Source organism: Chanodichthys erythropterus, chromosome 21 (assembly GCF_024489055.1).
Source record: "Chanodichthys erythropterus isolate Z2021 chromosome 21, ASM2448905v1, whole genome shotgun sequence".
Lineage (NCBI taxonomy): Eukaryota > Metazoa > Chordata > Actinopteri > Cypriniformes > Xenocyprididae > Chanodichthys > Chanodichthys erythropterus.
The window spans coordinates 38397486-38422357 of record NC_090241.1 but is presented as its reverse complement, the minus strand read 5'-3'; the positions used below and the strand labels follow the sequence as shown (position 1 = coordinate 38422357).

The window sequence follows — 24872 nt, the reverse complement described above, 5'->3', positions numbered from 1 at the left end:
GGGGTCTGAAAATTTGCTAAGTTGGCAACACTGATGCAGCCTTCCGTCTCCAGGTCACAGCCCGCTGCTGTCCAAAACGGTGTTACGACAATTTTGCACCGGCCGGAGGCAATTACCAAACTGGTTCCGTGTGTATCAATGTACATATTTTACGACAGCAAATCAAAGTTATTAATTATGAAGGATATTCAATATGAACTGGTTGTATTATTTTTCTTCAAAACTATCTAAAAAATTATGCCTGTAGGAATAACATGTAATGCTTTTTAATGCCATTTAAGGCCTTAATTTTCAAAAAATCCATTTAATGACTTTTAATGCTTTTTAACGCCCTGCGGATTATCATGTATTTGGTTAACTTTAAAAGCACAGACAGCAGCACTAGAATTACGCAACAGTCATTATACAGCTCAGTGCCTTCACGCAGTTAATTTATAAACCATCGGTTTGTTACATCTGCCTTTTTCCTGCTAGGGGCGATATGCCGATGGTTGTAAATTGAGCAAAAAACGGTTGATAAATATCGGCGGCCGACATACCGGTGCATCCCTAGTAAATACCTTTCTGAATGGATCACTAAAAATCGTCAAACCTCATGTTCTTTTCTCCACCATTGACTCTGGAAAAAACTTCCAGAATGTTGAATGTTCCCGACATGCCCTGACATTTGTGCTTTTTTCAGTTGCTAATAAACATATTAATGACTAAAGTGTCATTACACTGTATTCAGCAAAAAGTAGGCTACAATAATATGTGAGTAACAAGTACGTAAATGTTTGTATTTTTAAGAGAATTAAATATATGCATTTTTTTGAAAAACTAAAAAAAATAAGGTCACTGAAATAAGGCCACAAAACACATACTCAACATTTTTTCACAAGACATTTGGGAACTGTATTTTAGTTTTTGCTTCAAATTATGTGAAAATCATCCGGCCATAAAACACTAATTGCACTGATGTACTGATTTTAAATTTCTAAGACACTTTTTGTTTAGAAAGGCCATATGCTAGGAGGCATGAATCTTCATGAATAATGCTGTGATTCACACCTTGTGAATGAGCCACATAATGAGCCATTCAGTAAGGTATGTGACAGTGAACTAAGAAAGAATGCAATGACAAAAGAAATATGATTTTGTTTGTAGTTTATTTAGAATATAGTTAATTTAAATGAGTCAAAAGACACATTGAGTACACAGTTATACCTGGAAATAAATCCTGTTCAAAGATGTGGGTACGGAAAGTATTCAGACCACCTTCAATTTCACTCTTTGTTATATTGCAGCCATTTGCTAAAATCATTTTTCATCAGTTCATTTTTTTCCCTCAATGTACACACAGCACCCCATATTAGCAGAAAAACACAGAATTGATGATATTGAATTTTTTTAAAAAAGAAAAACTGAAATACCGCATGGTCCTAAGTATTCAGACCCTTTGCTGTGACACTCATACATTTAACTCAGGTGCTGTCCATTTCTTCTGATCCTTGAGATGGGTCTACACCTTCATTTGAGTCCAGCTGTGTTTGATTATACTGATTGGACTTGATTAGCAAAGCAACACCTGTCTATATAAGACCTTACAGCTCACAGTGCATGTCAGAGCAAATGAGAATCATGAGGTCAAAGGAACTGCCTGAAGAGCTCAGAGTCAGAATTGTGGAAAGGCACAGATCTGGCCAAGTTTACAAAAAAATTTCTGCTGCACTTAAGGTTCCTAAGAGCACAGTGGCCTCCATAATCCTTAAAGGGAAGACATTTGGGACGACCAGAACCCTTCCTAGAGATGGCCATCAGGCCAAACTGAGCTATTGGGGGAGAAAAGCCTTGATGAGAGAGGTAAAGATGATCACTGTGGCTGAGCTCCAGAGATGCAGTTGGGAGATGGGAGAAAGTTGTAGAAAGTTAACCATCACTGCAGCCCTCCACCAGTTGGGGCTTTTTGGCAGAGTGGCCCAACGGAAGCTTCTCATTGCAAGACACATAAAAAAGCCTGCATGGAGTTTGCTAAAAAAAAACCTGTAGGACTCCAAGATGGTGAGAAATAAGATTCTCTGGTCTGATGAGACCAAGATAGAACTTTTTGGCCTTAATTCTAAATGGTATGTGTGGAGAAAACCAGGCACATCACCTGTCCAATACAGTACCAACAGTGAAGCATGGTGGTGGCAGCATCATGCTGTGGGGGTGTTTTTCAGCTGCAGGGACAGGACGACTGGTTGCAATCGAGGGAAAGATGAATGCGGCCAAGTACAGGGATATCCTGGATGAAAACTTTCTCCAGAGTGCTCAGGACCTCAGACTGGGCTGAATGTTTACCTTCCAACAAGACAATGACCCTAAGCACACAGCTAAAATAACGACGGAGTGGCTTCACAACAACTCCGTGACTGTTCTTGAATGGCCCAGCCAGAGCCCTGACTTAAACCCAATTGAGCATCTCTGGAGAGACCTAAAAATAGCTGTCCACCAACATTTACCATCCAACCTGAAAGAACTGGAGAGGATCAGCAAGGAGGAATGGCAGAGGATCCCCAAATCCAGGTGTGAAAAACTTGCTGCATCTTTCCCAAAAAGGCTCTATTAGATTAAAAGGGTGCTTCTACTAAATACTGAGCAAAATACTATCCAAAATCAACAATAGAACTATCAATCTTCACCTTCCTACCGCGTTAGCAGATTACTTTCCAAAATATACAAAATTATAACTAATTCAAATAAAACCATAACTTTACCAACAATCAAATGGGAAGAAGACCTTTCGATTGCTCCTGATACCAACTTCTGGACTCAAATTTGTAAAAATATTTACTCCATGACTAAAAACGCCAACCTTCAGCTCATACAGTATAACTATAATCATACAGTCTACTGGGCGATCTATCAACTCTCAATCAGGAAATATACAGTTGTAATGAGGTGTAATGTTTATCGGAAACAACACTCCAGATCAGACCTCCTTCAACTATTACAAACACACACTCATCCTGATTAATTGTATCCATTTATTATTATACATACTTATACAAGGTTTTAGTAATAATGTGAGTATTTTCATTATTATAATTATTATTGACATTATTGTTATTAATATTATCAATATCATAGAAACATTTAGCAGTAATGGAATGATGGTGGTGTGATGATGTTTTGCTTGATACAAGGACAGTAAAGGTATAATGTAGATCTTTAATAATTAAAAAATAAATAAATAAATGAAATAATGGTAATAATAATATAAATATCTAAAATATAAAAATATAACCAAATCAAACCAACACCTAACATATACCACACATGATTTTAACGCGCCAAATGCGGTTTTTAATGCACCACACCATTCTTTTAATGCACCACCTCAGCATAGGCATACCTACAAATAGTAATTGTACTGTGAATGAGAAAAGAAAAAAAAACTAGGAGAGGTGTGGTATGTTTAGGTATGTGTTGTGGTTTCATTATTACTGTCATTTTATTATTATTATTATTATTGTTATCACTGTCCCGTCATCGCAAAACATCATCATCGCCATAATAGCGTTACTATTGTTTTATTACTATTATTGTTGTTATTAATGTTATTATATTATTACTATTGCAGTTGTATTGTCAATACAAAATTAATCATCACCATATTTAGTATTACTATTTTTACTGTTGCAATTATTATTGATACAAATGTTATTATATATTATTGATTTTACATTTTCTGTCAACACAAATATCACCATCTTCAGTATTAGTACCACTACTGTTATTATTATCAATGTTTTCTATTATTGTTACAGATATTACTATTGCCGTCAACAACTTATCACCATCTTTAGTATCATTATTGTAATTATTACTGTTATCATTACTGATACTACTGTTGCCATCATCACAAAATATTATCATTATTATACATGCTATTACTGTTTAAATACTTCTATTATTATTTGTCATTTTTGCTTATTTTTCATTGCTGTTACTATCACTGTTTTATTTATGCTGTTTTATTGTTGTTTGTGTTTACCCTATGTTGTAAGTTTTGCACTCCTAATAAAAAAAAAAATTCTGAGCAAAGGGTCTGAATACTTAGGACCATGTGATATTTCAGATTCTTTTTTTAAATCTGCAAAAATGTCAACAATTCTGTGTTTTTCTGTCAATATGGGGTGCTGTGTGTACATTAATAAGAAAAAAAAAAAAAAAATGATTTTAGCAAATGGCTGCAATAAAGAAAATTTAAGGGGGTCTGAATGCTTTCCGTACCCACTGTATATGTGAACATCACATACCTGACATTTGGTGCTGGAGAAAAAAAAAAAAAAAAGAAAAAAGAAAAACAACTTGCTTCCAGTCAGTGATCTCAGTATCATATGCTGCAGTCCAATGTGGGGCAATACCTGGTAACCAGGATTCTCAAATCTGTGAGATAAAAGAAAATCTTAATCAGCTATTGTATTAACATTAATATAATGTCCACTCTTAACAGAAAACATGATCTCATGCATGCACATATTATGGCACATCATGTGAAGAAAATTTTGTATAGGCCTATTATATTTTAAATTACAGTACCGGTCAAAAGATTGGACAGTATTATTTTAAATGTTTTTGAAAGAAGTCTGTTCATCAAGCCTACATTTATTTGATCAAAAACAAAAACAAAACAAAAAAAATCAGATATTCAGAGACACTATCATGACAAAACAACAACTTACCATGCACAATAATCGGCTTGATCTAGTTGATCCTCGAAATGAAATTGAAAGCCATGCTCTTCCTCTGAGGTAAATTCTTCCGGAATAATTCCCCACTGCGTTTCAAAATGATGTACGTGAATCTGACAAGCTGATGCGGGCATTCACTCTGTTGATTGGATAACCTCAGAATTTGCCTTTGAATGCTGTGTGCTGTCTGAGGGCATGGCTGCATTAGCGGATAACGAGATGACTCACCAACGACTGACATTTTCAAACAGATCATATGAACAGAATATTTGACTTACATTATTTAAAACCTGACATTTCAATATCTCTTTAGATATACATCTCATGTTTGTGTGATTAGTACTCACCAAGTTACAGCATTTACAGCGTTTCCAGCATTGAAGGACATCCAGGGCTTAGCCTAGACCATTTTATGTAAATACAGGGATCACTCGAAGAGTTTTTTTTATTTTTTTTTATTACAGTAACAATTTACTTTCAGTCAAAATACATCTTTAACATTATGCACACACACACACACACACACATTCTCTCTCTCTCTCAACACATACACACACACACGTTTAAAAAAATTTAGTACCAACTTGGTTCTGAAGTACCGGGTCTTTGACAACACTAATTGAAATAGTACACTAACAAGTTTACTACAAGTACACATTGATATTAGTATACTTACTACATAAAGTATACTTAAGTAATGTTCAAGTATATTTTAAGTATAGGCCTACTTCATAAAATGAACTTGAAGTATAATTCTTTTTCGTAAGGGAAGACTAGAATGATTAAATGCGTTCTTACCGGATTCAGTGAATCTTGAATTTATATTTTTGGTCTGATCTGGCAGCTTCGAGTAGGGCCTTCTCATTAATTATGAGACATTACATTATTATGCCAGTAGAACTCCTGGCAGGTATAGCTGTAGTAGTTCACCAGGAGATCACTTTTTTATGAGGTCCACAGTTGCGCGGTTCCTTGTCTCTGTCATGCACTATTTTTTTTACAGTCTATGGTCATGCAGCAGTCATCATCAGAGAAAACACCCTCTCCACAAAGAGGAGTTTTTTTGTTTGTTTTCCTGTTCTAGCTAGCCTAGAACCAATTATAACGGTCGGCTGCGCATGTTCAGTGTTTTCTTATTAAATTTTTTTAGAATTGTAATTTAAAGGACGATTAAATAAAATGATGCAGACAAAATTAAAATGCGGCACACTGCTTATGACACGGGACAACGAAGCTTCACATTTTAAATCAAAAGCTTCAAATTTTAAAGCTTCCCGCAAAATGCGGGACAGGTCACAGGTGGTCCCCCATTGGTAATATTAAGCGGGTTTTTGATTTACACACTGTTTAATGTTTGATGATGATCACATTATTTTATATTTGAGTGAGTGAGCAATCTTCTATCACTTGTTTCAGCTTCTCCTGTGTTTTTATCCGGAGGAGATTCAGTACTAGAAGATGCAATCTTCTACAAGTGCTAACGTATAACTTTAGCCTATGGTAGTAATAACTAGCTAGTTAAACAAATAGGCCTACAGTGAAAGCCAGCCAGATGATGATCTTCAGACTTTAAGTATAAAATATAGCTGCGAGCAGCGATGGCGGGCCCAAGCCCGGTGGCACCACCACCCCGGTGGCTTCAGGGCAACTGTGCACAGCGGGCAATAGGCACTTAAAATGGTTAAACATCAAAGGACTATGTCAAATTCACTCCACATTTACTGCACTACAAGGTGCCGCTATAGAGCCCCTCCTCCCTGCCCATTTTCAAAGGATTACATGTGCCAAGTTTTAACATTATTCTGATGAATTTTGAAGCAAATCAGGTAAAAATAAGAGGGTGATCTCAATGTATGCTGAAAGTGACACATTTTCTGCTTCCAGTTGGTGGCGCTATGACTTTGAATCACAATAGTCAAATCCATGTGATCAGCCTTGTACAACGAAGACTAAGCCAAAGTTTCATCAAAATCAATTAATGTATGCAGAAGTTATAACACTTTGTTTCCCTTTTCTTGCCATAAATTTGTTGCCTCGCCACGGCCAAACCGTTTGAGATATCCAAAATCCGTTTGCAATTAAACAACTTCAATGTGTTAGCAACAAGTTAAAAAAAGCTTGGTGTAAATTGGATAAACCCTGTAGGAGTAGTAGTATAAAATTCATAGCCTGTTTTTTCAAAAAAATTAACATTCAAACAAAAATAGCCGGCTTCCTGTTGGTCGGAGCTAATGAATGTAAATTAGAAAATTGTCCAGCTTGATGAGAACAATATGTGTACCGAGTTTGGTGACTGTAGGAAAAACTAACCCCCCCACTTTTGACAAAAGGTGGCGCTACTGAGCCCCTTCACCACGCCCATTTCTATGGCTTTGTCCATGTCTACTGGTTGACAATATTGATGTGTGTGTCGAGTTTCATGCAATTTGAAGCATGTTAAGAGCCTCAAGAACACTCAAGAATATTATTACAGTTTGACCTGTTGCCATGGCAACTATATTTCAAATATCAAAAATCCTGTCATAGGTCTACATCTGCTGTGTATTGACATTACACTGATGAAGTTTGAAGCAAATCAGGTAAAAATAAGAGGGTGATCTCAAAGCATTTCAAAAAGTGATACACTTCCTGCTGCCAGTTGGTGGTGCTATAACTTTGACTCACAATAGTCACATCCATGTGATCAGACTACTACAACCAACACACTCGTGAAGTTTCATAAAGATCAATATATGTATGCAGACGTTATAACATTTCCTGTTTCCTTTTTCTCGCCATAAATTCGTTGCCTCGCCACGGCCAAACCGTTCGAGATATCAAAAATCCCCTGGCAATTTTTAATCATCAGTGTCTTGACTTCATGCTGACCGAGTTTGGTGGCGATCGGATTAATCGTCTAGGAGGAGTATATCAAATTCCAGAGCATGCGTTTTTCAAACAACCCTTAATAGCTGACTTCCTGTTGGCGTGGTGTTTAACTTAGAGCACGAACGTTGTTCGGCCCGATGAGGTCTATATGTGTACCGAGTTTCATACTAATACGTGCAAGCGTGTTTAATATATGGACCAAATTTTCAGACTTTTCTCAAGGGGGCGCTGTCGAGCCCCCCTGCCACGCCCGGATACCAGCCTCTGGGGCGTCCTAATGGCCGCGGATTCCAATGTGTGTGCCAATTTTCAAGAGTTTTTGAGCATGTTAAGGCCCCCAAAAAGCCCCGGAAGACGGAAATAAATAAATAAATAAATAAATAAATAATAATCCTTAGAAGAACAAGAGGGCCCTGCGCGAATTTTCGCTTGGGCCCTAATAATAATCCTTAGAAGAACAAGAGGGCCCTGCGCGAATTTTCGCTTGGGCCCTAATAATAAACGGAGCAATTCCAATAGGGTCCTCACACCATCGGTGCTCGGGCCCTAATTAAAGCTGCAAGCAGCGTTGAGAGGGCCCTCGCACCCGGGCTAACCGCCACCCGTTGGCCTCAGGAAAACAGCGAACAGTGGGCGTCATGCATTTAAGTGAGTGAATACAGGAGAATTATGCCAAAGTCATTTCGAAATGCCACACTTCCTGCTGCCAACAGGTGGCGCTTTGACCATAACCAAATATTGCGATATAGATGTGTTCAGACCCGGACTGTTATCAAACACGTGAAGTTTGGAGCAGATCGGACATCATATGCCTGAGCTACTACAACTTCCTGTTTCATGGCGTTTATCGCATACATTAACACTTAGCCAAGTGCTGCATGATTTAACGTGTTTCTAGTATGTTTGGTACTTTGTGGCATATTAAATTTGTGGTTCTGGGAGGGAATTACAGTGTAAAGCATGCCATTTCCTGTTGCCAGCAGGTGGCGCTATGACTAACGGAATATTGGCATATAGATATGTTCAGGCCAGGACTCTTATCACACATTTGGAGCAGATCGGACATAGTATGCCTGAGTTACAACGGCTTCCTTTTTCATGGCGGAACAACAGACTTTGTCATGCCGCCACAGACACGCCCTTCAACGAAAACTGTAAATCTTCGCAATTTAACGTCACAAAGGCCTTTAGATTAGACAGACAAAAAATGAAATTGATCTGATTAAATCTCTAGGAGGAGTTAATCACAGTGTAAAACATGTCATTTTCTGTTGCCCCCAGGTGGCGCTATGACTGTAACTGAATATTGGCATATAGATGTCTTCAGGCCAGGACTCTAATAAAACATGTGAAGTTTGGGGCAGATCAGACATTGTTTGCCCGAGTTACAACAACTTCCTGTTTCATGGCAAAACATCGAAATTCGCCAGGCCGCCACGAACACGCCCTTCAGCGAAAACTCTAGATCTTCGCAATTTAATGTCTCAACGGCCTTTAGATTAGACTGACCAAATATGATGTTGATCTGATTAAAGCTCTAGGAAGAGTTTGTTAAAGTACAACGCCTGGAAAAGGCAAAAACTGCCCAAATTTTGCAAAGAAAATTTAAAATATCTCACTTTCTGTTGGTTTTCAGATTTCACTCCAAGATACTTTTTTGTAAGTATTGGGCTGTTAGATGTGTGTACCAAATTTCATACCTGTACGTGAAACGTAGTGTCAGGGGCACTTCGTTGAAATTTTGTAGGTGGCGCTATCGAGCCATTTTGCCACACTTAATTCTGAAACCCATATCAGACGTAAATTTTCACCACTTCTGACACATCTGCAAAGTTTCATGAGTTTTCGAGTATGTTTCGGCCCTCAAAAAAGTGATTCACCTTACATGGCGAAACAGACTTTGTCAGTCACCACGGACACGCCCTTCAACTAAAACTCAAGATCTTTGCGATTTAACATCTCAAAGGCCTTAAGATTAGACTGGCCATATATGATGTTCATCTGGTTTAATCTCTATGAGGAGTTAATCACAGTGTAAAACATGTCATTTCCTGTTGCCCCCAGGTGGCGCTATGACTGTAACTGAATATTGTCATATAGATGTCTTCAGGTCAGGACTCTAATAAAACATGTGAAGTTTGGGGCAGATCAGACATTGTATGCCCGAGTTACAACAACTTCCTGTTTCATTGCGAAACATCGAAATTTGCCAGGCCGACACGGACACGCCCTTCAGCGAAAACTCTAGATCTTCGCAATTTAACGTCTCAAAGGCCTTTAGATTAGACTGACCAAATATGATGTTGATCTGATTAAAGCTCTAGGAGGAGTTCGTTAAAGTACAACATGTGGAAATGGCAAAAACTGCCAAAATTTTGTAGAGAAAATTCAAAATATCTCACTTCCTGTTGGGTTTACAAACTTTGCACCTAGGGGCTTTTTTGTAGGTATTGGGCTGTTACATCTGTCTACCGAATTTCATAACTGTACGTGAAATGTAGCACGAAGGGCGCTTAATTGAAATTTTGTAGGTGGCGCTATCGAGCCATTTTGCCACACCTAATTCTGAAACCCATATCAGATGTAAATTTTCACCACTTCTGACGCGTGTGCAAAGTTTCATGAGTTTTTGAGAACGTTTAGGCCCTCAAAAATGTGATTAATTTTGGAGAAGAAAAAATTTTTGGCTGAGCAATTCCAATAGGGTCCTCACACCATCGGTGCTCGGGCCCTAATAATAATAATAATAATAAACGGAGCAATTCCAATAGGGTCCTCACACCATCGGTGCTCGGGCCCTAATAATAATAATAATAATAATAATAATAATAATAAACGGAGCAATTCCAATAGGGTCCTCACACCATCGGTGCTCGGGCCCTAATAATCCTTAGAAGAACAAGAGGGCCCTGCGCGCTTAATTCACTTGGGCCCTAAAAAAAAAAAAACTGAATTCTTACCCACGGACTTCTTTCCGAAAAATCCCCAAAGTCTCGTTCGCTTCATTTCTCTTTAATTTTTACTTTCCTGCTCGCTGACTGTCTCGCACTCTTGCGGTTGACTGTGCTAGCTCCTCCCCTACCTGCTGCATATTTAACAGAGAGGAAGAAATGGAGTAGCCCATAGGCTACAAACAGCAAAGAAATGTATTCTATAGGCTAGATTATTTTTAAGGTCTATTTTTACAGGCTGTATGCAGTACATGCAAAGCCAAAGCGCAATGAAATAAAGCAACTTATGATTTCGGAGGTTTACATAGGCTATTGTCCAGTTTCATATTTGCTCAGTGACAGTCATTACATTCGGGGCTTTATTCAAAACATTCGGGGCTGAAGCCCCGGCAAAATCTGCTGGCGCCGCCCCTGGGTTTGTGTTCGTTTTAAACCATAGACTGCATAATACTCAACTGTTAGATGTCAGCGTTAACTCAGAACATAAGCTGACGCGTAGCCGGAGAAGCGCAAGGTGCATATAAGTTGTCAAAAGTACCGACTTCGGTACCTGAAATTTTAAAAACGTGACGCTTTGAGCGCTGTTGAGCAGATTCATAAACATCTCTGATTGGCCATTGTGTTGACGCACTCATCGGATATGCCTGTGAATGGCAACAATGATCAACGCGTGGGAGCATTTGAAAGCACACAGAAGTGTTTGAATTTGAAAGCGTTTTGAAAGTGGGAGCGCGAGCGATTGAAAGCAGGCGTCTAACAGTGGACCGATCCGCGATAGACGCCTGCTTTCAAACGCGTGTGTATCTGTGTAAGCGCTTAGTGAAGAGATTAATTGATGACTATTTACAACGTTTTTACAGCGTTGATCATTGAAGCCTATCACAGACATATCCGATGAGCCGTGAGAAAAAACGGCCAATCAGAGATGTTTACGAATCCACTCAACAGCGCTTAAAGCGTCTCGTTTTTAAAATTCATGAACCGACTAGTTACCATAGTAGGTACTTTTGACAACACTAATACAATACTCACATAATCCGATGCATGCATGACAAACACTTTGTAAAGATCCATTTGAGGGTTATATTAGCTGTGTAAACTTTGTTTACACTGTTTAAGGCAAGCGCGAGCTCCGTGGGCAGGGGAGCACCAGATTTAAAGGGGCCGCAGAGCATAAATTTCGATAGAATATGTACTGCACTTTTCCCTCTCAGTAACAAAATAAACACACAACAAAAATGACAGCGGTGACAGCATAAAGAAAACATCTGATCATAATGTGGATATGTTTGCACCAGCTCTGTTCAGCACTTCAGTGAAGGCACGTTTATTTAAGTAGCACTTTATACATTATACTGTTTTAAAGCAAGCAGCCACAGTATTAAATATAAAATAGACATTCATGAAATGGACTATGCACCAATTGTTAAATAGTTTAGAAATTAAAAACTGCTGTGAACCTTTAAAACATATACAGCTAAAAAAAATCCTGCAGTCACTTTACTTTTTTCCCTTAGATTGCACAAAATAGTGATTAGTGATATAAATGCAAATGATACTGTATTGATTAAATAAAATAAAGTTGTTTTCAGGTTTTATGCATAAGGTAGTGTGTTCTTTATGACGGTTATTCTAAAATTAGATCCTGTTTCTAAAAAAAAAAAAAATCAGCGCAATATGTCACCTTTCTTACAGTATCGCAATATCACAATATATCGTAACCCTTGTATCGTGATACGTATCGTATCGCGAGATTCTTGGCAATACACAGCCCTAATTAAAGAGCAGCAAAACAGTGTTGTTTGAATTTCAGAATAAAATTGACAATTTGAAAGCTGAGATTGTGTTACATATCAAAGTAATCAGCTAACATTGTTGTTCTATAAAACCATATTATTACTTGCTTTCGATTATTTGAACCAAATATTATTGCCTCATTTTGTTATATGTGTATTTTATGTCATTTTAAAGGCATGGATCTTTACTTAGGTCTATTTTTATTACCACAAAATATGTCTGATTACTTCAATAATCGTCAAAATCGATCAATTACTCAATTTCCAAAATAATCGTTAGTGACAGCCCTAGAAAACCAGATCATTCATTCTCAACTAGACAATAGCAGTACCCACAGCATCTATTTCTGCCAAAAAATGGACAATTGTGGTCATTACCGTCCCTTTCCCATTTGCTTGCATCCTGCCTGCCACTTATAGCTGTTAGTTTTAAGTTTTATAGTGTATAAACTAATAAAAGACTAAACTGACACCAACCAATATGTCTCAGCTGATTACCACTCATTTTTAATGAGGAAGGGCTTATGTCACTTCTGTCAGTCACAGTACTGGATGTGAATACATTGTGAAAGAATGAGTTTATAGACCTGTGTAATAGCAGCTTCATTGTCTGCCAGACCCAACAGGAAGATTCTGGCCTTGTCAATTTTCACAGGAACTGTACGACCTCTCCATTCAACCTCACTCATCACAGCTGCCTGCTTAGCTCTTGTCTGAGTAATCAGCGCCTGAAAGAAAGGAAGAGAACAATTTCAAAGATGGTCAATCCTCTACAGAATCTTCCAACCAATTTTCTAAAACGCAGGCTAAAAATTTAACCAATTGTGATTTTTTCTGAAAAAGAAAAGAAAAAGATTTTAATAAAACATGACGTTTTGCATGCCATTTTCTCCCAGAAAACACAAAAGGTTTTTATATAGCATGTTGATAGATCAAAATATTGTTAGAGCTGGACTATCATAGCCTAAAAAGCAAGAACATGGCTGTGAAGACTAGAACCCTGACCTCCAATTTTTCAGCCATCATGCCACCCCCTCCTCCTGCACTCAGTCTCATCTGCATGAGGTCATTTATTGCATTCTGGTCACCTAGAGAACAAACAAGAGTATCTGGTTAAGTCGGCTGTGGTTTGGACAAAGTACTCAAAGTGTGTGTATGTTTGGATGAATGTGTGAGTGTTTCCAAAGTCCATCTTATTCAAGTCAATTCACTCAGTGGCCATATCGCCATATCAGTTCATACGCAAAGTTCCTGAGAAGCTATTTCCGGTCATGCAAGTACAGAAATGAGCTACTTACATTTAAATTTGGCAGACACTTAAGTAAAAGAAAAGAGAAATACACGTTTTATCAGTTCTTTCCTGGAAATAGATCCCTTGATCCACTGTACAGATCTCATTGGCTGCGCTAGCGGGTTACTACTTTTTGAGCTACATGAACGCTATCTGAAAATGCATCAATAACATTTCACATCAGTTAAATAATCTGAGAACAACTGTACCGTAAATTGTGCTTTTTAAGCGTAATTCACACAACATTTTTCAGGCTTGTCAAGCATGTACATATACATGCTCTGGAGTAAACAATTGTTTATTTTGAACTGTAAGGCGTATTTTTAATCCACACAGCTAACATAAGTAGCATTGCATTGCCTCTAGTAATAAGGCAATTGTCACTAACTATAATGTGACAACTGGTGACAACAGCTGCAACATAATTCTCCCATTTATGCATGTATGAGTACCCACCTTAGCCTAAAATGGCCCTATTATGCCATTTCAAAGGTTCCTCATTTTGTTTTGGAGGTTTCCTACAATAGGTTTCCATGCATCTGTGCCATGTGTCTGAAACTGTTTGATAAAGGAACAGGAACAAACTGTCTCTCTAACCCGTTCCTTTGTAACAATGGGGTTGGTTTAACCGTATCAATTAAGAGTCCTCATCCTTTGGAAGTGCACAAAGTCAATTTGCTTTTTTGCAAAAAAAAAAAAAACAAAAAAAACAAAACAAAACTGCAAAGCATGTTTATGCAATGCAGAAAACAGTGTTATGTTATCTCGACACTTCTACAACACAAACCAAACACTTCTAAGCCTCAGTTACAACTACAGTGTTTGAGAGAGGGTCAAAGTAGACATTGTTTGCGGGCAGCTAATGAAGACCATAGGCCGGGATTATGCAAATTTGTTACAAACCTAAGTGGGCTCGTGGAGGAAGTAAGACTGGAATTACTGATGTCTTGTTTCAGCAAGTTCAAAATCGTTCTTTCTTTTGAAAGACAGTAACTCCATTTACTGTGAACTTTGACCTTTGAAACTTTGCAGACAATTAACATTCACAAACAGCTATATAACATTACATTAAAAAGGTTTTATTAAGCAGTCTCAGTTTCTCACCAATGTTATATGCACAGTATCGGATGTTAGGTGAAATCTCTTCTACTCTCTGATAAAAAAGCACTGCTTGCTCCTCAGTAAAAGCACTGGCCAGTTTCTCATAGATGGTCCTGTAAACAGTCCAAAGAAAGAAATTTTTCACAAAATATACAGAATACGCCAAATATTTTTTACAAGAATAAGCAAATATGCACTGCAGTGTTTCCCATTAAAGGTACAATTTGTAAGATATTCACAGTAAAATATCCAAAAACCACTAGGCTAGTGTTATATATTTTCTCCAGCTGATTACTAACAAGATCTCTAATGTTTTCAACTACTTGTAAATCATGAGAAAATTCCCATTCTAAACAGTGACACGGGGCAGTGCAGTCGCCTGTCAATGACGTCAGTTACCCTTTGTTACCGCCTTTACTGACGTAGAAACCACATGACAAGTGTCGTGGACAAATGCGGAAGTAGTGTCTAGCGTCCAGCAAACCACTAGCTTGCTTTAAGCAGTTCCTTATTTACTTCTCTAGACCCGAACGAGGACGCGTCTGATCCATAGTCTGATCGCATCTTTGCATCGACTTTGTATGTAATCTACTCGCGCAAATCGTTGAACTCGCGTTTGCCATGTATGCCCAATTATTATGTTTGAATGTACACGAGTATATATATTTGTTGAACAAGTGCTAATCGTTTTCATATCATCTGACTAAACAGTAATCAATTAATTTGATAATTTACTGTCAAACTATATTTGCTGTATTGTATTGCAATATAGCATGACGCAATATGTAATGGTGGCATGTCTTTTTCAGACACTTACGAAATCCAGTATTGGATAGATTTTGTTAGTTACTGTAGCAGCTACAGTGTAGTTATCATAATTTTACATCATAACCTCACAATAAAAATTGTGCTGTCAATACATATGGTAAAGCGGAATCAGCGTTCAGCTCCCACAACAGTAACGTTAATAATCACATCCATTAACATGTTTTCTTCCCAAGTCTGTTGAGGTGGAGACCACATGTCCCAAGATTCCACACTCAAACTTGCCATCATCAAGATACGCCTTTGTTTTGAATAGGACAAAATTATTACATACTGCACCTTTAAAAACATTTTTTTTTTTTTTTTTTTTTACAAGATGTAATATAAGTCTAAGGTGTCCCCTGAATGTGTCTGAAGTTTCAGCTCAAAATACCCCATAGATTGTTTTTAAATATTTTTTTTAACTGCATATTTTGGGGCATCAAACCCGTCTAAACGCGCAAGTATGGTATTTATTTGGATGTTTACATTTGATTCTGAATGAGTTTGATAGTGCTCCGTGACTAACAGCTAATGCTACACTGTTGGAGAGATTTATAAAGAATGAAGTTGTGTTTAATGCATTATACAGACTGTAAGTGTTTAAAAATGAAAATAGCGACGGCTCGTCTCCGTGAATACAGTAATAAACGATGGTAACTTTAACCACATTTAACAGTACATTAGCAACATGCTAATGAAACATTTAGAAAGACAATTTACAAATATCACTAAAAATATAATGTTATCATGGATCATGATTATTAATATCGCTCCATCTGCCATTTTTCGCTATTGTTCTTGCTTGCTTACCTAGTCTGATGATTTAGCTGTGCACAGATCCAGACGTTAATACTGGCTGCCCTTGTGTAATGCCTTTCATAATGTTGGGAACATGGGCTGGCATATGCAAATATAAGGGGCGTACACCCCGACTGTTACGTAACAGTCGGTGTTATGTTGAGATTCGCCTGTTCTTCTGAGGTCTTTTAAACAAATGAGATTTATATAAGGAGGAGGAAACAATGATGTTTGAGACTCACTGTATGTAATTTCCATGTACTGAACTCTTGTTATTCAACTATGCCAAGGTAAATTCAATTTTCAATTCAATGGCACCTTTAAGTGCCTAGACTACGGCAGCCCAGCCTAATCACTTCAGCTAAAAATATTTCTCAAAATATTTCTATATTTTCTCAAAATAAGCAAATCAGAATTAAAATTTAAATCACAATATGGCTCAAACACAAATTGCAAAAGGCAGCAGGAAAACTGGTCTTCAATGAGCCCAAGAGACCCTACATCGCCTCAAGAAGCCTGCAGTCGGCAAGTGAGCACCACTTTGTGGCACCTTCACAGAGAGGCACAAAATCACTTTCCAGAACGTGCTCTTTCACTTTCCAGAACGTTCTTTTTCACTTTCAAAAAAAAAAAAAAAAAAAAAAAAAAAAATAAAACCAGTTAATGTTTTTTTCAAATAAGCTTTTCTGTTCAGAATGATTAAATTTCTTTTTCGTTTTTGTAAATGTTCATGGTAACATTTCATTCATTTCTGTTTTTTTCTTTTCGTTCCTTGAACAGTTTCAGAAACCTGCTGCAGAGTGCAACAAATGCATAGCAATCAATAAATAATGAGAATGTAAGGAATCACTAACTTGCACTTGTTAAAGGCCTCCATTGCAGATTTCCATTCCTGCAGTTCAAACTGAACCATTCCAGTAAGATAAGCAGTGTATGCCTGTGCAAAAAAACAAACACTTAAAACGGAACAGACCTCAATTAAAGGCTGGAATACACTACACGATTTTTAAAATCTGAACAGATTTTTAAAACACTAGGCATCATACACTTGCCGACTTTGTAAATGGTTACAGAGAAAATCCGGGCATCATACACTACCAGACTTTAAAATCGTTCGGAACACAAACAGAAACACATGCTTGGTTGCTAGGAGACGCATGACAGACAGGCGAAACAAATGCAAGAGATGATTGTGGAAGATGCGAGGCAAATGCTTTTGAAGATAGACAGGGGTGGGTAGACACAGTCAGTATGGACAGATTACAGTAGGAGTTAGAGGTAAATTGTGTAGTTTTATGAATATCCAAGTTGTTACCTATAATGTAATCAATTATCATAATCAGTCGCTATGTACATTTAACGTAATATAATTAATAATTCTTCTGGCATAAATGTATAATAGTGATGAATATTAACATATTTAATAATGAATGAATCCGGATTTTCCGCAGAATGTGGTTTGCTAACTCTCTCAAGACAAAGCTAACAGTACAGTACTTACTGAAGCATTTTTTCTATCATGGTGGAGCTTCCACCTATTCTTCAGTGATTTTTTTTATTGCGTTATGAAAAAGAATTTCCGTATCTTTCAACTTGGGAGCGACGTGAGCTGTATTGACCCGACTGTGTGACGAAACTGCCGCAAACAAATATAAAACGGCAGATTCTGCATTTTCTCATTCATGAATGTCATGTGCGATCTCGCGGGCGCGGCTCCATCTAGCGGCTGTAAGCGGTATATTTTAGTGTCTCAACATGATTACTCGTCAGGCGCCAAGCTTGTGATTCGTGCACTGAATGAGGTAAGTTTTTCCTTATTACGCGATTTTGTACAGTAGTCTCATTTTTTTCTCGATCTTTTTGACTTTGCACCCTTGATTTGCATTGTTTGGGCAGCGTATGACTGTATCGTGTACTTATATAACAACAACACATATAGTGCACTGATATGTGTTCTAAAATCGGCTCAAAATATCAAACATGTTTGATATCCTCCGACTGGATGGAATCAAAATCTGAAGCTAAAAAAATCGGAGTCTATGACCATGATATACTACGCGATTTTCCATGGAATCTGTCGGCTCAAATCTGCAGACTGGCTCTGACTTTTGTCAACTAGCGTCAACTTGTTCAGACTATAAATCTGGGGGAAAATCGGGGCAAAAATCGTGTAGTGTATTCCAGCCTTAAGTCAACATTGAGATGACATCAGCGACTGTAAGTGAACATGAAAACGAAGTGTAAAACATTTGTGATGGGCTCAATGAAAATGAAATCACAGAGATAATCAACTAATCAAATGCTTCTTTGACCATACCTGAGCCTCAAGTTTGGTCTTTGCATCCACACGGGGACTTTCACACAGCTTCTCTAGCTGCTCCCCATGTTTGGCGGCCTTTCGCAGGCGAGCCAACAGGTGAAAACGCTTTCGGGGTTCAGTGTTAGCTTCCTGTTTCAGCTGCATGGCATAACTCCATGCTCTTTCTGCTTCCATTAACACTAACAACAGATGTCTGGAGTAGAAAAATAGAGATAGGGAGAGATAAAAACAAAAAACAAAGATAAAACAACTTGTTTACTGGACATTTTTAAGTGCTAAAAGTTACCTGTTGTCTGAAAGCATCTCCACAGTCACTTTCTTCCCAGTAAACTTGTGTCTGTTGCCCATTTTAAAGCCTAGAGTCTTTCTCAATCGACGCAGTCGTCTGGAGCAATAACCCCTTTGTTGTAAGAGGAGAGGATCAACATAATTTCAAGACAATTTCATTATCGTTTAACTGGAAAGAAATGTCCTTGCTACTTCCCCTCTGCCTTACCTGTAGCGCTGGTAATCACCATGCCTGAGTCCATGCTGCTGCTGAGAATCCTTAATGATCTGCAGAACTGAAATCAGTGCTAAGGAAAATAAACCCAGGACATTTCAATTTAACTACAGCATGCTGGGATCTAAAAGTACTACCAAAATGTACACTTCAAGAACTACATTAAAATGAGACGAGAAAATTTGGTTGGCTTTCTATCAATGACAGAACCAAGTCAATATTCCCTTCCTTAATCAACACTCATAAATATTTATGAAAACCCAAATTAATCTCTTGATTGTACAGAAAAGACTTTTCTACTCGGTACTTGTTAGATCAAGTGACACGTATCCCATAAGACCCCAGTAGCAGCCGTCCTCCACTAAACTGCTAATTTAATGCCGCTCGCCAGTACTAACTAATAACTAACACATTGGAGTTGACAGTAAGGATACTCTCCACGCCAAGACTCTCGTCGATGCTGTTCTCTTTATTTTCCTCCACTGGCGATATTTTCACCTCATTCTGCCTCTCCGCGGCCATTTTTCAGCAAGCACACGTCTGATGATGAACCTTCAACAAGCGGATGAGGATAATCCGTTTTCTTCTTTCTTCTATTGTATGGCTGTCTCACAAACGAAATAGCATTACCGCCACCTACTGTGCTGTAGTACGAATCTAATAAACTACATTCATGATAACATAAATATTTAGATAACTGTTGCCTATGGGTTGTGTGCTTTTTTGTATCTACACAGCCTGAATTTCTTTTCAAGCGATTTTGTGATAGTAGACAAAGAATAGAAAAAGAAAAGTTAATACTGAATATTTGATTACATTACTGGTAATAGTCTGAGTAAAGAATGTAAATAATGTGTAAAGTCCCGCCCCAACTCAGAACAACTCATTATTTCGATGTGAAATAAACAGTTATGGAAATGTAGAAATTAAAATCAAAGCTCCAGTCACCTCGCGAAGATCCAGAAAAAAAAGTAGCAAAGAGAACCCAAGAGGAGACACTGGCTGCGTCCGAAAACCTAGGTAGCCGTCTTGCTGTCTCGCTATCTTATAAGAGAATGACTTGTACGACAGCATTTGTGCATGAAGGCACCTCACGAAATTGATTTCGGACTTCTGAGGCAGCGTAACAGTTTAATGATCTACAGCAATATAGCGCGTACGGTGTTCATATTAGGACTTCCTCACGCCTCAGTCATACAACGAAAAGGCGTCATGCCTCAGACTAAAAGGCTTCAGTCATCGGACAAAACGGCATCGCGCCTCAGACTGAAAGGCTTCAGGTCTCAGGAAAAACAACGTCAGGTGTCAGGTCTCATACAATTAGGCATCGAACTAAACAGCCTCAGACCAAAAGGCTTCAGACGAAACGGCCTCAGAATAAAAGGCATCAAACTCAAAGGCATCAGACGAAACGGACTTAGAAAGAAGCGAATTGCCCCGCCTCAATGTGATGTCACGTGCACGCAGTTTTCAGTTAAATATTACACTGAGTTGTATAAAACATATCCCACTGAGATTATTTTGTAAATTTGTATTATTCACTAGTTTTATTTGCATGTAGGCTATAAAAAGTTAGCAAAATAACACATTGCAACTAGCTTGCATTGCGAACACATATGACAATTAACCATGGTTAAAAGTGTGTTAACTATGATTTTTTTTCTTTTGGATTGATAGGCTATTTGTATAACAATAATTTTACTACAAATACCTTAAACTATAGTATAACAAAACCATGGTTAATTTGTGGTTACCATGGTTAACTACAATAACCATTTTGTTTTATTTCATTTTTATAAGACAGGTAAAAAAAAAAATATTTTGAGCTATTTGAATGCGTAGTTATAAGTTAAGCTGCTTTGTGTACGTAGATTACCAAGGAAACGGCTTTATTTCTGCTGTTCCAGCGGCACCTACTGTCAGAGAATCGATTAGGCAAGGCGATTTTATTTATTTAGCACATTTCATACACAATGGTAATTCAAAGTGCTTTACATAAAAAGGAAACAAATACATAAAAATAAAAATGGAATGCATAAAAGATTACAATAAAAACAGAATACCACTATCTTTGGAAGAGTCACATTTTCATTCAGCCCGTTGCTGTTTTTCTGCAGACCAATGTGAAAATCGGCATGTTCTTTTCTGTTCTTTTCTTTTCTTATTCACATGAATACCATCAACAGATAGATTCTACATAATTAACATGCACACATACACACCTTAAATTAATTTGGGAATAGTAACAGTAAAGAAAAAGACAACTGAAGGACGACATATGATGGGATAAAAGCCAACAGAAAGTTAGGCTATACAAAAAAAAAAAAAAAAAAAAAAAAAAAAAAAAAAAATGATGCCTTTTGGTCTGAGGCTGTTTAGTTCGATGCCTAATTGTACGAGACCTGACACCTGACGTCGTTTTTCCTGAGACCTGAAGCCTTTAAGTCTGAGGCGCGATGCCGTTTTGTCCGATGATTGAAGCCTTTTAGTCTGAGGCATGACGCCTTTTCGTTGTATGACTGAGGTGTGAGGAAGTCCTAATATGAACACCGTAAGCGCGAGCTTTGGTGAGAACTAAACAAATATTTAATTACTACAGTAGTAATTTCTCGATAGAAATTATATCAAAATTGAAATATGTTGATCAAAATCGTACATTTATACACAAACTGAGCTGCAAACGCAACCTTCGGATGCCATCTTTATTTTTCTAGGTCAACTGTCACAGAATGGAAAGCACAGCATTGTGGGATATCAAAGGCAGCTAAGGATACATCTATGCTTCCTTCAAAAATTTGAGGAAGGTATCTCATGAGAGAGCTAACATTGGATTCGGACGTGCCTTGATGCCTTGAAATGTGTCCTCGGAAGGCAGCATTACTTCCCCAGCAAACATTCGGACGTCTATTGGCCGTTGAAAAGACGTCCGTCCGACACGTCCCGTCATGGTTGAAAAATAATTCCAAAATGAAAGTTGAACCGACATCTTTGACGTCTTCTGGACGTGAACTGCACGTCTTTTCTGCACTTTTCTAATCACACACCCATTGTGTAACATCGTGAAAGGCAATTAATTATGTCTTGAGGTTTAACTTGACAAAAGGTTCAAAATCGGTCCAGTCAGACCTGAACATACATTAAAAAAAATCACGTGTACATCACAAACAAGAACACATTATTTGTGGACATAAGCAAAAAAGAAGCATGTTCTGATTTAGCACTTTTTATTTTTTTTGGAACAGTTTAGCATCTGTTAACCAAATTAAAACAACAAGTACAAAATACTAATTATATAAAGGGATAGTTCACCCAAAAATGAAAATTCTGTTATTTACTCACCCTCATGTTTCAAATCTCTATACCTTTCTATGTTCTGCTGAACACAAATATTTCACGAGTTCACACTTACAAATAAGTCAGGTAAATTAATTGGTAAACGTATTTGGCGTGCTGTCCGGGGAGAGGGCTCCGAGCTCCATAATCGGCCCGAACACAGAGTACCCCCCCCCCCTCCCCCTCCCCCTCCTTTTAGATTATATGAAGTAATCCAGAGAGTGTGAGGAGACGGGGTGGTGGAGGGATTCTGGAAACTGTCGAGGATCCTTGGGTGAGTTTGACTGTGATTATATACAGGCCTGAACTCATGCCGATTGGGTAGATACGTTGATTACATATTGTTGACAGCTGGTTGAGATGACGTAATGATCAAGATGATGTAATGATTGGGTATCTTATTTGACTTGTTCCTCCTGAACTACGTTTATAAACATTTAATTATTTTAGATTGGCAAGCGCTCTAGTGACGTCCGACGGGAGTTCAATACTCGCTGCGAATGGACGGGTAAGCCCCTGATGGCATAAACTCAAAACGTTTAGCTATTTTCGACTGGGAGGGCTTTCGCGCAGTCCGACGGGAGTTCAATACTCGCAGCGATCGGACGGATAAGCCCAGCCATAGTTGAACGAAAATAGAAAATGTATACCGTTTCTGAGGTTCTTATGGGAGCTCAATACTCATGGTGTCAGATTGAAGTTTGACTGATTTGACTGAGTGGTTTGAATCATCTGTTTAGAGGGTTAGTTTGAAGACCGGGAGATTTCTTGCAACATTGGATGAGGGCGAGTTTGGAACGGGGGTGACATCACTGCTGCGGCAGTGGAGAAATTAGCCAGAAGAACTGATCTGCGGGAGCCGAGGCAACATCACTGCTGCGGCAGTGGAGAGAAGGGCCAGAAGAATTGAGCTCCTGCGGGAGCCGAGCACATCGCTGCACTGGCAATGAGATCATTCCCATTTTATTGGAATGATGGTATTAGTTGAGTTTGATATGGCTTGTGGGTATGTGTGAGAATATGAGCTGGAGCTGAAAACCTTGCTGATTAGCGTTTGTTAGGCTTCTTTAATGTGGAAACAGTTTGATGTAGTTCTTAAAAGCTTCTTATGACCAGTGACCAAGTGTTTGAATCTGATGCTGGGAAAGGCCTTATTGAGCAGCTGTGGTTGTTGCTCCTATGGGGAACAAATTACTGGAAAAGTGGTCTGCTGGGAGCTTGGAGGTTCTTAATGCTGTTTACATGATATAAATAAAGTAATGTTGAGAAGAGAAAATCAGGAAAGGCAGGCTGGAGGAATGGCTGGGCCCGAGGCCGCTTGCAGAGGCAGCGTCATGCTCGGGCTGGCCCCTGGAACCTAGGGAGGAACAAGAAGTGTAGAAAAGAGGGAAGCTGGGAGTCCAATAAGGCCTCTGGGCCTGCGCCGCTAGCGGAAGCAACCTCACGCTTGGGTCAGTCCCTGGAGCCTGGGGAGGAACAAGAAGTGTAGAAAAGAGGGAAGCTGGGAGTCAAATAAGGCCTCTGGGCCTGCGCCGCTAGCGGAGGCAACCTCACGCTTGGGTCAGTCCCTGGAACCTAGGGAGGAACAAGAAGTGTAGAAAAGAGGGAAGCTGGGAGTCCAATAAGGCCTCTGGGCCTGCGCCGCTAGCGGAAGCAACCTCACGCTTGGGTCAGTCCCTGGAGCCTGGGGAGGAACAAGAAGTGTAGAAAAGAGGGAAGCTGGGAGTCAAATAAGGCCTCTGGGCCTGCGCCGCTAGCGGAGGCAACCTCACGCTTGGGTCAGTCCCTGGAGCCTGGGGAGGAACAAGAAGTGTAGAAAAGAGGGAAGCTGGGAGTCAAATAAGGCCTCTGGGCCTGCGCCGCTAGCGGAGGCAACCTCACGCTTGGGTCAGTCCCTGGAGCCTGGGGAGGAACAAGAAGTGTAGAAAAGAGGGAAGCTGGGAGTCAAATAAGGCCTCTGGGCCTGCGCCGCTAGCGGAGGCAACCTCACGCTTGGGTCAGTCCCTGGAGCCTGGGGAGGAACAAAAACTGTAGAAAAGAGGGAAACTGGGGAGTAAAATATGGCATCTGGGCCTGCGCCGCTAGCGGAGGCAGCCTCACGCTAAGGTCCGTGGTTGAGCTGTAGACCAAAGACAAAAAGAGAGTTTGAGACTGATGACTGGGCCTGCGCTATTAGCGGAGGCATCCTCACGCTAACATCTACAGGCCACAGAAAATGGATAGGGTAAGAGACGGTGTGATGAAATGGCTGAAACAGCGGAGCTTGCTCTGCTAGCGGAGGCATCCTCACGCTAGGAGGGAAGGCATTCGCCAAGAGGGCAAAGAGAGCTGTATGTGGTGTGGCACCTGGGAAACTGTGGTGTGTGGCTAGGCGGAGGGAGGAGGAG

General features: G+C 39.0%; 1 protein-coding gene across 2 annotated transcripts in view; it reads right to left on the bottom strand.

The window, feature by feature from the left end:
- The window catches only part of srp68 (signal recognition particle 68), a 65606-nt gene extending 45080 nt beyond the window's left edge, over positions 1–20526 (bottom strand). Inside the window, exons 1-9 of one of the 2 annotated variants that reach the window (XM_067374364.1) lie at positions 20101–20521; positions 19587–19756; positions 19147–19213; positions 18937–19050; positions 18648–18843; positions 17185–17267; positions 14729–14838; positions 13339–13421; positions 12921–13061 (exon numbers count right to left, since the gene is read on the bottom strand). In XM_067374364.1, the coding sequence (XP_067230465.1) occupies positions 12921–13061; positions 13339–13421; positions 14729–14838; positions 17185–17267; positions 18648–18843; positions 18937–19050; positions 19147–19213; positions 19587–19674 (882 nt within the window). In that variant the 5' untranslated portion in view covers positions 19675–19756; positions 20101–20521. Of the gene's footprint in view, positions 1–12920; positions 13062–13338; positions 13422–14728; positions 14839–17184; positions 17268–18647; positions 18844–18936; positions 19051–19146; positions 19214–19586; positions 19757–20100 lie in introns of both variants that reach the window. The other variant, XM_067374365.1, reaches the window with a different exon arrangement.
- Between the last annotated feature and the right edge of the window lie 4346 nt (positions 20527–24872).